This window comes from Anomaloglossus baeobatrachus, chromosome 3, assembly GCF_048569485.1.
Source record: "Anomaloglossus baeobatrachus isolate aAnoBae1 chromosome 3, aAnoBae1.hap1, whole genome shotgun sequence".
Taxonomy (NCBI): domain Eukaryota; kingdom Metazoa; phylum Chordata; class Amphibia; order Anura; family Aromobatidae; genus Anomaloglossus; species Anomaloglossus baeobatrachus.
In genome coordinates, this window is record NC_134355.1 from 651,862,173 (window position 1) to 651,878,545 (window position 16,373).

Genomic DNA, 16,373 nt, shown 5'->3' on the forward strand with positions numbered 1-16,373 from the left:
AACAAAACATCCCCTTGCTGTCGCTATACCCTGCACAAAGACACTGGGTCCTGGGGCAACCATCCCTACCCACGGAGGGGTTAACATCCAGCTGCCACAACATCTCTCCCGGGTGGCCATAACAGCAGCGGTGGTGTCCTACCTTACCACACACCGTGGGTGGCGTCACGAACTTAATACGCCTAACCTGTACATAAATGTTCCCCTTTTTTTATTCGGCGTGTCTGCGAGACCCCCGGGTCCGGAGACCCTCGAGCCACCCCCTTATGGATCCGAGCAGCGGCGGCTGCTGCCACGGGGGCGGCACAACAGCACCGCATCCTAAATGTTATGCAAGTGTCGCGGGCGGCGGGGCGCTGCGCTCACTAACACTCGGGTCCGGCGCTGCTGCTGCTGCTCGGTGGCTCGAGCGGTGGGCCGGATCCGGGGCCTCAAGCAGCGCTCCCCGCCCGTGAGTGAAATGGGAGGCTTCGTTTGGGGATTTAGTCCGTGACGCCACCCACGGTTGTGGTGAGGTTGGGACACCACCACTGCTCTGGACGGGGATCCCGGAAGCGATGACAGGGAGCAGCCGAGATGTTTCTCTCCCCTCCGTGGGTAGGGAGTTTTGATGGTCCCGGGGCCCGGTGATGGGGACTGTAAGGTGGATGGCGGGGTTTGGCGAGGTGCAGGGTCGCTGAGGCGGCAGCGCAGTGCCAGGCGGCACGGTGGTACTCAGCCAATGACGCAGACTGAGTCTCTGGTAAAACAAATGGCTGCATGGACGGGTCCCGCAGCTGGCTGCGATGGTCACTCGGGGTAGGTTGGCGGTGACTGTCTCTCCCTGCACCTGTGATGTGTTTTTGGCTCCGATGGCTTCCCACCGGTAACCCACTCCCCAGCGGTGTATTTGCCAGAGGAGCCCCTTTTTTGCCCGCAGGCTCTGGCCCTGGGAACTCTAGCTGTGGCGGTAGCTGTATTTCCCTTCACGGTTGAGCGGTTGCCTTCAGTCGGGTCTTTGCTGCTGAGAAACCCCGGAAGTTCCCGTCGCTGACTGATTTGACCGGTTTAACGGCGACTCCAAGCCTGGTCGGGGTCCGTAGGCCCTGCCGAATGGTCCTGGCTTCTCTTCGCTCCCCGGTTCGGTACCAGCGGGCCACCGCCCGTCCCCGGTCCTCACGGTTGTGCGTCAATCTGCCTCGCCTGCAGACGGTCACCACCGTCTGCCAACCTTGCTCTTGAGTGCCCGGGCCACGTACCCGGACACAGTCAGTCTGCTCTTGCTCCTCCACTACTACTTCTCGCTCCTTCACTTCCACTCTCCCTAACTCAACTCTCTTCCTTTCCCGCCTCCAGGACAGTGAGCTCCTCGGTGGGTGAGGCCAACCGCATGGCCCCGCCCCACCTGGTGTGGACATCAGCTCCTGGAGGGAGGCAACAAGGATTTGTGTGTGTGACTGATGTGCCTAACCGGGGTGTTTTGTAGTACCTGTGACGTCCTGGCTTGTCCAGGGCGCCACACAAGTGTCCACAACATCCAGCAGTCATGGGGTAATGAGCGGTAAACGCCCCATTGACTCTCTATTTCGGATTCCCTCCCTGATTTTGAGTTGTTTGTAGCCAGTGAGCACAAGTGTTTTTTCCTGTAGAGGAAGAGGAGTGGAAAGGCATGCTGTGAAACCCCTTTTTCAAAGTGCAAACTGGAGCTAGGAAAGACCTCATATAATTTTTGATGGACATAGAAATTAGGGAGATAATAAAAGAGGCCCCTTTTCATATTTTGCTTGACACCACCATGCTGCTGTGATTTCTGGGGATTCCCCAATCCATTTTTTTATGTGCTGATATAACACCCGGGGTCGATGGGGGTTTTTCACCCGACACGTCGCCGGGCTGGGGGGTGCAGATCCTGTGTGTCATCACGGGCTGGCCTGGCCTTCGTGACCTCGAGACGTTCAGGAGGGAGGGAAGGCGGTGGACGGGAGGAAGGATGGAGGATGGTGGTGTTAGTGACGGTTAGGAAAGTCTTTTTATGATCGTGACGCCACCTGTGGTACGCGGCCAGGGATGGGCTGCCTCTGCGGGTGCTGCTCTCTGGGGCTGATTGTGAAGGTGGGATGGTGTCTCTCCGCACAGGCGGAGCGGGATTACCCCGGAGAGGATGGACAGACGAGGGTGGTGGTAGTCCCCGTTGTTACCGCAGCGCTGGGCAACAGCAAATGAAAGGCAGAGACAGGGGCTGTGGTTCCAGGCCTTTTACTCACTGATAGTTCAGAGGCTGCCACAGAGTACTGATCTTTGCCACGATGGGCTCAAGCCGATGCCAGATCCATGGAAGGTTAAGTCCGGTGTGTCAGCCTATGGGCCCTTCCTCCTTTGAGGCACTAAGTATCGGATGCCCGTGGCATGAATCACTTGGGGACTCCAATGTCAGTAAAGTGTCCCTTTCTGCTTCTCCCCAGCAACAGTGTTGAATGCCTTGGCCCACAGAGCTGCTCGCGGCACATCCGCTATACTGTGTCTATAGCTGTTCTCCTCGTTGTAGTTGTATGTTCCAAGCTGTTGTCCCCAGCCACTGCCACCAGCTGGTTCGCTACTCTCACTAGGTCAACCTGCTCTTCCCACTGTGTGCTCTGGAGTCCCGGCTCCAGTGGATCGGGGAGCCCCTGGTGCAGTGGCGTCCTGTAAACCCACTACTGTAGTGACCCCCCCTACTGTGACCCGCCCCTGGCCCGGTCCCCATTGGGGAGGGCAACCCACTGGTACTGTGTGACTGTTGGTGGAAACTGGTACCGACCTTACCTGGACCCGAGACAAGTACGACACCCTAATGGGGGTGCACTACCCTGTAGTGCCTAAAGCCACAGCGGCACCACATTTCCGAGTCAAGACCATTGTCTCATCATACACTGCCCCTAAAGCTGCTATGGGCCTATGGTAGCGGTGTAGCACAGAGGGAGTTACTGGGGCTGTTGCTTATGGTGGAAAATGTTTAACAGCACAAAACAAAAAATATTATAAAGTAGCAGTGACATTGAAGAAAAGGATCCGGCATAATCTTCTGGTAGTTGTAATCATTTTTTTTTTCCCGAACACGTGATAGGGAAGAATAATAAAACCTGACGCATTTCGTGTGCATTACACACTCTTAATCATAGTATATTTTCAATAGCTCAACTTATTCATTGGCTACTCTAGGTATAAATCTACTAACAAGATGTGTGTACACCGTATTTTACATTTAATTTTTATTATGCCAAATTGGATTGGTTTTATAAAGAGTTTTGGTTTGTTTTGTTTGTTTTTTGTTGTTCTTTCACAAACTCCTGGATGACATTGTCTCAGGACTCTTGATCACTAAAATCCATTTCCAACCTGTGATAGTTTCCAGGTGAAACTAAAGAATTCGGGATGTTCCACATGACCACGGGTATGGTCAAGTCATTAATGAAGACTTTAAATAACCCCCCCACCCCACCCTTACCTTCCCTGAAATAAACAGACTGCACACCAATATGGATTTTATTGGCCACAGCAGCCTTTTATTGTAACAAAACATAACATAAATAACAGAGGACCACCCTCCGGTTCTGTTGAGTATATTTGAGCCCCAAATCTGCCGACGGGTATTCTACCCAAACTGTAGCCAGACTGATGTTTTACCCCCAACCACTCAAGCATCGGCTCTGAGGCACCAGTTAACAAACAACCTGGCCTCATCTGAACACACGCCCCCAACCCGCAGCCCACCAGGCCTACCACGGTATTCCCCCACTCCCACACAGTTACGACACAAACCCCAAATTCCAATTTTGAGGACCCTCCTCCCAATCGCTATGCTGCTATTACAAGAAGGTAAAAATTGGGAGGGTGGATGGGAGATTGTTCCGTTTTCTGTGCCGAAAATGGATACCCCCACTAACTACACCCACAATGCACAATTCAAAATATTCTTTCCGCTCCCTCTAAATATCTTTAACCCCTGCTTAACCCCAATCACTCATTCCCCCTTTTATTCCCGTCCTAACCTAGTCATGTCTGCCTCCCTTTTAAGGCTGGGCCCAGTACGGCCTCTTTATGTAGCCACAGGTTAAACCCTATGGGAAAGAAAGGATCTCTGCTGCTAAAAATCAACAAGAGAAGTGCCTTGAACTGTGTATGAAAACATTAGATATTTCACAAAAACGTCATGTTTGTCAGCTTTCTAGAAGCCATCATATATTAAGGGGCAGGTGTCCGTCCTCAGTCATCCCTTCCAAGTGTTGGGTAGAAGCAATACTCCGGCAGCCCTACCCAACACTAGAATAGACCCCGGGACCTCAATACTTCTGTTTTTAGATTTTATTCGATTGTTCAAGTTTTATACCTGTTCTTAGTATAAAACATTGCACCTGTTCTATAGCAGAGGTTTATTCACCTGTGATGGGCAATGTTTCGACTCCCACAAATGTCTGTGAGAAATATCTGAAAGCTGAAACGTTCCATCACATGGGAGAATAAACCACTGCCGGAATTTACCTCAGTTTATTCAGTTTCTGCCATTTTATGGTTACAAACCAATCTGAGATAAATAGATGGAGATCTCCTCTCATATTTCTATGTTATGTTTGTATTTGGATATAAAATGAACCGGTCACTAGATTGGAAGGAGCGTAACAGAAACCTCCACCCAGAAAAGCTTCTATTGGGCTTTGGCCCCACATCTGTACCGTAACAAAAACACACACGAAATTTTGGGTGAAATGGGTTGGCCCCAGCTTTATTAAGCAATAGAAAATTAACCTCTGTCGATGCCCCTTTATTCAGAACTTTGTCATTATTCTTAATTACAGAAGGCCAACAGCCGATTATACAGCAAGGCTTGTACACCAGACATAACCCGGCATGGGAGAAAACAGCCCTGCGGTGACAATATAATTATTGATTTTATATAACGCTATTAATTCCGCAGCTTTAGATTGTGAGCCCCAATGGGGACAGTGTTGGCAATTTATGTAGAGTCCCTAACTGTATGTCTTTGTAGTGTGGGAGGAAACCGGAGAACCCGGAGTAAAGCCAGGCAAACGCAAGGAGAACATACCAACTCCTTGCAGATGTTGTCCTTGGTGGGATTTGAACCCAGGACCCCAGCACTGCAAGGCTGCAGTGCTAACCACTGAGCCGCCACAAGACTGCAGGGCTAACCACTGAGCCACCTTGCCGCCCTGACAATATTAACATCCATATGTATGTACATAAGTATCTGTAGAAATCCCACCATTGAGGGAGGGTGGGTGTCTTCCTTCCACTGCTGGTAAAGATGGCCGAATGTCCTCTCGCTCCTCTGTACCCCTTCTTTTAACAAAGAACCTCCATATCCTTGGGAAGCCCCTTTTACTTTCCCGCATTTTTTTTTAACCCCTTCTCACTTCCTTTACAGTCCTAGGCCCTTTTCTTAGTTCAGATCCTGTTCGGAAATTGCAGTCTGATCTGCAGGCCCCGTGTTTTATAGAGCGGTGGGAGTGGTGGAGATTGCTGTGTAGTTTTAAAACTTGGAATAACTGGTGGTTTGAATCTTCTGCTCTTTCTGGGATTTTCTGTCCAGTATTTGACCCCCTCTGACTGCTTTCTAGTTATAAATGTGCAGAAAGATCCAGCAGTGATTGGGCCGAATACTGGACTAAAAATCCCAGAAAGATTACGATGCCGGATGCACTGAATCTAATAACAAAAGTATACAGCACTTTACTCCCCTCCCCTGCTCTATGATTTAGAGCCTGCAGATCGGACTGAATACTCACTGTGACTGGTTTCTCTTTTTTTTTTTTTTTTTTTTTTTGTACATGATTTACTTAAATGTCTTCCAAAAAAAATAACATGAGAACAATGGATGTTATAGAAGTAGAATTTTATTCTGGTAGTTTCCTGGTACAGGGCAGATGTGGTAATAGCTGTTACTTACGTGGTGGGTGTATTTTAGTTCTGCCCCTCATCTGCCTGAAGTTGAGGATGATGATGACTTTCTCTGTCCTTTCCAATTTACTGGTTACATGGTTATTATTGACACGCACCGAGCAAACTGAACCGGACAGGGGGAAGTCTTCATGTTATGTCCGAAGGTTCCCAAACCTGCCCCCCACTTCTAATGTCCATGGGGATTAAAAAAAAGAGGGGAAAAAGGAAAATCAAAGTTACATTTTGTATCCAAAGTGCATGATAAACATTAGTATTTTGAACCGGACATGATCTATTTTATATTTGAAGTCAATTAAAACTTTACAAAAACTTTTGGCCAATTTTGAGATCAATAAAAGTTTTCTGGATCACTTTGAGAAAGATGAGCCTTAATTTGCAATGTGCACTGATGACTTACCAGAGCTGGAAATTGTCTGTATCAGGTGTCAGATTCCTTTTTAATGTGTCCGATCTGTGGTGTCTGTGGATGTGATTTTTATCTGATGTTTTTGGCTGACGTGCCGCAGTATTTCGGAAACCTACTTTAAAAGTCATGGTGAAGTCCCTGGCGATTTCTTGCCAGTGACTGACAGGACTCTCCTATACGTGTATACTTTCAATCCAAGGCAGATGGCAGGAACCAAGGCTAGTCGTACTTTAAAAGCTGCCGGGGACTGATCTGTGCTGTAGTCTAGTTGGATAGGCAGGTACCCGGTGGCTTTGTCCCACCAACTGCCCTGGATTGACAGGTCTCTCTCTATGTACACGAATATGGAGACCTGTCAATCCAGGGCAAATGTTCGGCAAAGTCACCTGGTGGCATTCAAAGTAGGACTAGTCACACAGGCGCATCCCCGGCATGTATTGGGATCACTTTAATATTTCGCTTGATCTCTAAGCACCAGAGCTTTACCACACACGTATTGCACAACTCTGGTCAACTGTAACACATACTTCGCCATCACCCTACTTATTGCCATGTTATAAGTGAGATGGCGGTACGTTGGTGGTTTCCTCGAATACTTTGCAACAGATTTTTAATTAAGAAAACTATATATTTTTTTTTCATGTAAGAAAACTACAAATTACAAAGTTTAAAATTATACACAGGCCTCTATTATTGGAGCTTTTTGTGACCTGGCTCACCTACCTCTTGATCAGACGTTCGACCCATCTCCTTGAGTGAGTAAATGTCCTTCTCCTGGGTTTGGAAGGAAAGCTGCCCCCATTGCCACCTGGAAAATGGTAATTCTGGTATTTAGATCAATGAGACTTAAAGGGTTATTTCAATCTACAATATCCTCATCAAATAAATACATCAAAATATGTAGTGTAATAAGATTAGCAAACCCCTCCAATGAGAGATGTGGTATAGCTCTTCAGATTCACTGTCATTACTTCATGGTCAGGGATTTGCAGGACCTTAACTATCCATAGGTGTGAAAACTCATATAGTCACAGCCAGTTAGTTGCTAGTGGTCATAACCATGGATACCTAAGGTCCTGCAATGCCCTGAACATGAGGTAAGTGACAGTATATCAGGAAAACTATACTACATTTCTAATCGTAGGTATATGCTAATAATGATAATTTGGAGATACGGTATGTATACCCCTTTAATATTATTCCAGGAAATGAAAATGTACTTCTAAAAGGAGTACAAGGAAATGATGTTAAATTAATGACTATAGCAAACTTTAGTTAATTGTTACTCTAAATGGTATTGACCACATTTTTTTTTTTTTTTATGTATACTGGGTTTAGGGTCTTGTTTCTTTAGGGCCATAGAGATGTAATTGAGGAGTCTCTTATCAGGTTAACCAACATCCCAACCCAGTTTACTTGGGTTCCTATCCAAGAAATCAATCGTTCTTGATCCATAAGAAAGCTACATTTAGTGTAAGCTGAGATATCTACACAATCTACGCAAGTTTTAATATAGGGAGCTAGATTTCTCATCCTAAAACTGCTAATATAACGAAGAATAAAGGCCATTTACATAACGGGACTTTAAACCAAGCAAAATGAACTGGGCAGGGAGAAGTGTTTGGGTTTCTGCTGGGTCTTTACACAAGCCTGCCCACCACATCTTCCATCAATGGGGGTTTAAAAACACACAAATTCATATCTACATTTATATCATGACATTTACACTTAGGCCCAGCTGTAATTTAGAACCCAAGACAAATTTGACAGTAAGTATAATGGAAGACTAGAAGCTCTCAACATATTTACCTTGGAAGACTTAAGCGATCTCCACTTCAGATCCCAAATGAAGTTCGGCGTTGTCAGACAAAACCAGAACAGTGTTACTGGAGCTAGAAACTGCTTCCACGGAGCCATCAGCTATTATGATGCATTCGATGTCCCCTCTGTCCTCAATCACAATGTACTCATCTTCTCCTTCAATGACTATGAATTTATTGTCCAAATTTTCCACCTCAACACGGTCTTCCACAGTTTCCAGAGAATTGTCAGGCATGTCTTCTCCCCATGGAAAGTGAAGATAGTTCATGGTTATGGTCACTGGACTCCTGATGGTGGGGTCTTCAGCGAGCAGGGCATGAAATAATTCTTGTGCTTTAGTGGAACATTTGGTCCAATGTCCTGGCGGGGCTGTTTGGTTTCCAAAACGTTGCCACTTGATAAAATCTTTGAACAGAGGATCGTCTTTGCGGCCCTTTCCCAAGGAAAATATCCCGTGAATGCAACATACAGAAGTACACCAAAGGCCCATGTATCCATGCTGGGTCGCAAGACTAAAGCTTCATAGCTTTGCAATTGACACAGCTCTGGGGACATGTAGGGAATGATGTGTGACATTGATGACACGAGGGTACCGATGGCTTGTGTCAGGCCGAAATCACTCAATTTAATATGGAAGCAGTCTTTGTCCATGAGTAACACATTATCTGGTTTTAAGTCTCTGTGCACCAGTGAGTGATCGTGCATATATTCTAATGCACTGGTTAACTGTACCGCACAACGCTTCACCATCACTTCTGGAATTCCAACCTGGAAAAGAAGAAACCATTAGATACATGCTGCCTTAATTAGAGAATGTGGCAAACTGAGAGGAAGGGCTGCTCTGCTTTGTTTTTCACCACTCTAAATCGGTAAGCATTTTACTACATACAGCAAACACCTCTTGACTTTTGTGACTACAGCTCTGACTGGTGGAAGCCGCTGATATCTATTGCTGGAAGTCTGAGAGCCTCGTTCAGTGTCTTCTACACTTATATTGAGAAGTGACTTCCAGTCTGCCCGGCAAACACTGCAACAATTCAGCCAGTAACCACTCCGGTCACGTGGTGCAAAGGAAGAACGGGATAAGCAATGGGAATAGCAGAAGATGGCTATTCTGTGTTTTACTAAATACAGAGAACGTGCCTTACTGATAACTATCTAGTGGTGAAATAAAGAACCCAGAGTGGTAAATTTAATTTAGAATACGGATTTCCAACTGACTCTATAGTTCAGTGTTCCCCCAACTAAAGTTCTCAAGAGCCACCAACAGTGCATGTTTTCTGTATTTCTGTAGTAATTGTATATGTGATTTAATTAGCTGAACAGATGGTAATTCCACCCGTGCAATACCACTGAAATCATGATCTGGGGTTGGTGCACACTGTTATTAGGAATTGTGCATCCACTAGTGCAATGTGCCAAAAGAGGCAATAAGGAGTCTTGAAAGAACTAGGGGTTGCAGGTTGGAGAACACTTTTCTAGGTATCTAAATCAGCTGTAAAAATGAGAAATGCCACTCCTTACCACACGTCAGAATATTTAAAAAAAAATCTCTGCCCAAGATTCTACAGCTACATATTCAAAAACACTTTGTGATTGTGAAATGCTTACACTGGGTTTGATTAGCGAATGGAGAGTTCCAGCAGGGGCCAAATCCTGAGTCAGGACATAGAAATACTCCGAGTCCACGTAGATTGGGTGGGTGAAGATGATCCCTTCGTGACCCGATAAGGTGATGGACACACAAAGCTCATGGAGGAAACTTTGTTCCTTTGTCTTCCTCTTCTTCATTAGTTTAAGGGCCACGTGAGTTCCTGATTTTAAAAAAATTGTTTAGATGAAATAAAATTAAAAACAAAAACAAATACGAAGTAGAGAATGGGTCTTATTTTAAATATTGGTATTTAACCTCTTATTACATATATATTCCTTGAGCTCATATTAGTTTTGGAGCACTAAGTGACCTATGTCATGCTGATCACACGGTTCAGCTTCTGTATTGGTGTGATCATCTGCAGGAGCCTGAGCAATTATACACAACCCGGCTGTAACTGAGTACTGATGACCTCCCGATCCTCGCAATTTTACCCGTGATATGCAGCTGTCAGCTGTGTCAGAGGCCCATGGGCTGCTGGTGATGGCGCTCCTCATCGGCCACCCTGTAGGGCAATGGTAGATGGCGGTAGGTGTCTATAGGGCTGGTGTTGGTGGGAATCTGCTAGTCAGGTACAAACCATGATTTGTAATATTTGGCGCTGTATGGGGAGTGATATGTAGAGCAAGGGAGCAGGGCGTCACATATTAAATTTCCCTTGGAGGACTAATAAATATTGTAAACCTGTTTTTAAATTTTTTTATAGGGATGAAAAAATGAAGAAAACGTCCTCCTCAAATGTGTGAAACCCTTTACAACCATTTGAAGTACCTATACATCCAAGGCTCTGTCTTTTTAATACAGGCTCGCACACAACCCACGTTTTCTCCCTCATGATTCTGCTGATCTGATCAGCCGACGTGCAGCGAACAGACACTGGGGATCTCTGATCTACCCACTGTGGTTAACCAGTTAATTCCTGCTCTCAATGTGACAACTGAATGTAACACTGTCTGGCATGGATCGCAGTATTCCTCACCACAATCAGTGGCCCAGTTACGCGATTGCGAATGGCTGGTGGGTTGTCATGAAAGTGGGGAGTGTTCAGCTGATGACCCCTGTGGCTGTCATGACTCTATTCCTGTGAATGGTGCCATAGAGCCGGCATTCACAGGAGAGCAGCACTTCTGCTGATCCCAGTAATGCTTCAGCACCCCTCTGAACAGGAGAAGTGATTGGACAGTGCAGTAATAATGTGCCCTAAGGGGACTAATAAAATCAATAAAAAGTTTAAAAAAAAGCTAAAATTGTCCCATTGAAAATAAAGCGTGCGTGTATGTTTATTATACATATATATTATGTGTGTCTGTGTGTATATTATATATATATATATATATATATATATATATATATATATATATATATACACAATTATAATATAATATAAAATATATATATATATATATATATATATATATATATATATATATATATATATATATATACACATATATACACAATTATAATATAATATAAAATATATATATATATATACACATATATACACAATTATAATATAATATAAAATATATAATTATAATTTTATATTATAATTGTCTATATGTATATATGTGTATATGTATATATTATATATTAATAATCACCAAAAATCGGCCTTGGTAAGATATGAATAATATGGGAATTATATGTAATAAGGTGGTCTCCTAACATAAGGAAAAAATTCCACCACCCACTTGTTCATAAATACAATGGATATTCTGATCTATGTCAACACACAAACCAACTCACAAAAAGATCAGATAGCAGCAATTAGTGTAAGAAAAATCTTTATTTAACAATAAAAAATGTAGAAGGAAAGGAGGGGGTGTAGTAACAGGGAGGATACACAAGATGCCATACCAGAGCAGCTGAGAGCAGAGAAGTGTGCAACGTTATGGAGAAGCCACAAAGCAACCTTGTTAAGAAGTAAAGGGGAAGCAAGCAAGTATTATTGAATTATATTCAGGCAGGGTCCCAAGACAGAATAATACAAAGGGCATCAAATGGTGGCAATCAAGTATTAGCGATAAGCACACATACTCACAGCTGGAGTGGCGCCAAGTCCCATCCGACGCGCGTTTCAGCGTCAGCCTTCGTCAGGGAGGGGTGCGTGGCGACATACCGGCAGGGTAAGTGTATTTATGTAAAGATCCAGCCAATCACTATCCGGATCAAGTAGACGGCGCATGCGCTGTGCAGATCGGCACAGAGCCCAAGCAGAAAGGACGCGTCATCGTCGCTTGGCAACCGGAGTCGTCCCACTATGAGTCACCGCCACACGTGACAAAAAGGTCACGTGACGCGATGATGTCAGAGGGGCGAGTACGGAGCTCGGACAATACAGATACGCCCACTGCGTGAGCGCTGTCCGGAGACCGCGCATGCGCTGTAGATCCGGATAAACCAAGACATGAAGTATATTATAAACTGGTGCTTATTACCCAGGGAGTATATACATTAGTCAGAGCAAACAAGGAATGCATATATACATTAATCGGAGCAAATAGAAAAGAATATAATTCATCAGTTTAAGATAAATAGTTCCTATATATATATTTAAGAAAACATACATATATACATATACATATATACATGTGTATACACAAAAAGCATACATGGTGTAAATATTAAAAATATATATATACACATGCAACCCTGCAAGCTTATTAAAAATCTTTCATACATATAAAAGAGAAGCATCATGAAAAACAAAGGAAAAAAGAAAAGCAAGTGATAAAATGTGAGAAAACAGGCTCACTGAATAAAGTGTATAAAATGTATAAACTAAGTTTTTTCTTCAACTAAATATAGCTGTATAGAAAAAGATATAAAAAATTGTATGGCTATAATTGTTGCAGTGTAGGGGTGAAAACAAGTGTATGAATGTGTAAGGAGATCCGTGTAAAATAAATAAATGTATTGAGAAAGTGAATGCGACCTGAAGAAAAGACAGTGGCAAATGGACAGAGTGCATACACATACAAGAAATAGTGCAATAAATGTGAATAATAAATATTATAAATATGTTAAAACATAATGATTCTTGAAAAGATATATGAAATGCGATCAAATTTGAAACAAATTCCTGACCTAATATAACTTTCAAAGTATATTCTGGGTCCACCGATGATATGAAAAAAACTCTTGTCCTGGGAGTAATCATAGGCTGGATGAGAAAAAAGCAGGAAACATCATGATGTAGAAAACACTATAAAAAGAAAAAGAGGTTTAGTGAGATACTAAATAAAATATGAAAAAACCCTTTTAAAAAACAGAGAAAATCCCTGCCAAATATGTACTGATGATCAGAAGGATAAAAACAAGACAGAGAAAAATGTTGCAATACATAGAATGTGCATACATATACATACAATATGTATATATACACGGATACACATCTACGTATATATGCATATAAATACATACAAGCACATAGGTTGTAAATGCAGAGACCAATATTACATCAAGGAAACCAAGGGGAAACTTTTTACAGGAATGATGTAAAACTAAGGTTTTCATTTAACCCTTTTGGATGTATGGTATCTAAGGTCCAGATCCAGCGACTTTCACATTGGGCCAATTTTTTGGCCACATTCCCTCCACGAATATTCATAGGGACATGGTCAATGCCGCGGACTTTCAATTGTGTTGAGTCACACTGATGGAATTTTCTGAAGTGTTTCGGAATCGTCTTAAGTGACTCAATGTCGTCCTCATTTTCCGCCGCTATGATGTCACGAATGTGTTCCCTTACACGTACTTTTAGGGCACGTGTAGTCAAACCCACATAAATTTTCCCACAAGGATAGGTGGCCTGATAGATTACAGCTGTTGTAGTGCATGTAATATGGTGTGTGATGGTATACGTCACCTGTCCACTTGAATTTGGGAAAGACGTGGCTCGCTCAATATTAGGGCAGGCCACGCATCTCCCACAGGGAAAACAGCCCCAATTAGTTCGTATCTTAAGGTCAAAAATTGGCTTTTTTGTAGGTTGGTAGTGGCTAAAGACCAGCATATCCTTCAAATTCTTGCTCCTCCTAGCTGTGACACTAGGATTTGGTGAAAGATACTGACTAAGGGATGAATCTGAACGCAGAATCGGCCAGAATTTCTCTATACTTTTCCTCATTACATTCCATTGTGAGTGGAACGTTGTAATAAATCTGACTTGTTCTTTTTTCTGTTTGTCCTGTTTGGTGTACAGTAGGGTTTGTCTGTTGTTGTTGTTGCCTGCTCTAATGCAGGCTGTGTTGATATTTTTCCTACTGTAACCCCGTTCGAGAAATCTTTTCTTCATAAGATCCGCCTGTTTCCAAAAATCTGAATCAGTGGAGCAAACTCTCCTTAGGCGTAGGAATTGTCCTACAGGAATCCCTCTAAACATCTGTGGGGGGTGTGAGGAAGTCGCGTGTAACAAAGAGTTCACCTCCGTATTCTTCCTAAACATATCCGTTTGGATTTGGTTTTTCTGATCTCTTCTTATTACAACATCCAAAAAATTGATTTCCTTCATGTCGTATTTATATGTAAAGCGGAGGTTGTATCAGTTTACATTTAAAGCTTCAAAAAATATCCTTAATTCTTCAGCATTGCCCCTCCAGATGATGAAAATATCATCAATGTACCGGGCCCAAAATATGACCCGGTCCATTGATGAATCACCATCCGAGAGGAACAGCTCCCTCTCCCACAGCCCCAGGAAAAGATTTGCATATGATGGGGCACAGGCCGCCCACATTGCTGTTCCCTGGAGCTGTAGGTAGAAAGCATTGTTAAAGATGAAAAAATTATGCGTCAAGGTGAAGTTCAATAATTCCAATAGAAAATCAGTAAAGCCAGTCTCCATATTACTCATTTCTAAATAGAAAGAGGTGGCTCTAATACCATCTTGGTGACGAATGGAGGTATAAAGCTCCTCTAGGTCGCACATCACCAAGAGCATGTCATCTTCAATATAAACCTGATCCAATATATATACACAATTATAATAATATAATATAAAATATATAATATATATATATAATTTTATATTTGTCTATATATATATGTATATATGTGTATATGTATGTGTGTGTATGTGTATGTGTATATATATATATATATATATATATATATATATATATATATATATATATATATATATATATATATATATATATATATATATATATATATATATATATATATATATTACACATACACTTATAATAAAAAAAAGTTATGGCTCTTGAGTCTTTGAGGTAGAGAAGGAAAAAAACAAACTAAAACTTGTAATAGTCGGGTGGTGAATGGGTTAATCTGGTAGCTTACAAAAACAACCCTGATTTTTCATCTGGCTGCAGTTACTTGAACACTATAAATATATATTAAAATATATATTATACATATAAATAAAATTATATCTATTTTATATGGAATTTATTATATTATAATTTAATAATCATTATATGACAGTATTTTTTTGTAACTGTTTACAGGATAAATAGTGCTAGACAGAAAACAAAGCTAAAACTAAATATTTTCCTGCAAAAAAAAACATCCTCCTACACTTACAAGAAATTTTAAATAAACCTGTATGAGGTTTGTGTTTTTTTTTTTTTTTTTGTTTTTTATTGAATTGTAGTTTAGAGTATTTAGGTGCATACAACGTATTGCCTAACACCAATATGGGGAGAAATTAAAGAACCCCCCCACAGTAGATCTGCCAGTGTTTACTTGGTGCAGGATATGAAGGGCAGAAAACTTAAAACTGGCAAATGGTTTGTTTTTTTTTTCTAGGAAAAGTTTAGTGATTTATATAAATCCCCAAACGCTGCCAGACAAATGTAACTCCCCCAGAAATACCAAAGTGCTTATATAGCGATGACCAAAGAAAAAAAAAATATTCTGGCTCTTAATTAAAATGACCATGGGAAAGTAAAAATTGGTTTTCCCTTTAAAATGGGCACATCCAGAAAAAATAAATAAAAAATTGGTTTTCATATTATATAATGGGATTTGAACTTTATACAAAATTGTAACTTTTACAAAAAACTGTATGATTGTGTCTATGGCTTTCAGAAATATTGAATAGACTTTAGAAGAAGCCATAAAAAATGACTACTTCTCACGTGTAATGTTGGACTCACCGGTTTTCTTCTCCATAGCCATGACCACTCTGCCGTAGGTGCCGCTGCCCAGAGTCTCCAAAATCTGGAAATCCTTCTCGCTGGTCTTGGGGAGCTGAAATGATCCAGTTGCTTCCATTGTAGCTTAGTATGGTTTTTGTTTTACATCAAATCTATCACGAAAAGGAAAATGCGAGATGTGAGATGACATTTGCTGTAAAATCCAAAACTGGAGCGGTACAGAATGAATATCACAATTTCACACACACTATACATATTGCAAGTTGGCCGAGGGTTGGAAAGATTTCAGTATGAAGACGTCTATAGACCTTTTACATAGCGATTAATGGGGAGAGGGGAATGAGCTGTTATCACCATTGGTTGCTCATCTCCAGAATAAAGGATGAGACATATTAAAACCAATAAGTCCCATTCTTGTCCCAATTCT

The 16,373-nt window shown here is 42.2% G+C and overlaps 1 protein-coding gene across 1 annotated transcript; it reads right to left on the reverse strand.

Annotated features, from left to right (window-relative positions):
* Nucleotides 1-8,437: 8,437 nt before the first annotated feature.
* Nucleotides 8,438-16,064, reverse strand: LOC142297371 (serine/threonine-protein kinase SBK1-like). The gene is made up of 3 exons (XM_075341599.1): nt 15,947-16,064; nt 9,773-9,975; nt 8,438-8,929 (listed from the first exon to the last, which is right to left on the reverse strand). Exons 1-3 carry the CDS (start codon nt 16,062-16,064, stop codon nt 8,438-8,440), a joined length of 813 nt encoding a protein of 270 aa, XP_075197714.1.
* Between the last annotated feature and the right edge of the window lie 309 nt (nt 16,065-16,373).

Excerpts from the sequence above, each read along its gene's own strand:
- LOC142297371 (XM_075341599.1), bottom strand. The coding sequence starts at position 16,064 with ATGGAAGCAACTGGATCATTTCAGCTCCCCAAGACCAGCGAGAAGGAT. Across the intron at positions 9,976-15,946 it reads GGCTATGGAGAAGAAAACCG|GAACTCACGTGGCCCTTAAA; the intron begins GTGAGTCCAACA and ends TTTTAAAATCAG. Across the intron at positions 8,930-9,772 it reads ATTCGCTAATCAAACCCAGT|GTTGGAATTCCAGAAGTGAT; the intron begins GTAAGCATTTCA and ends CTTCTTTTCCAG.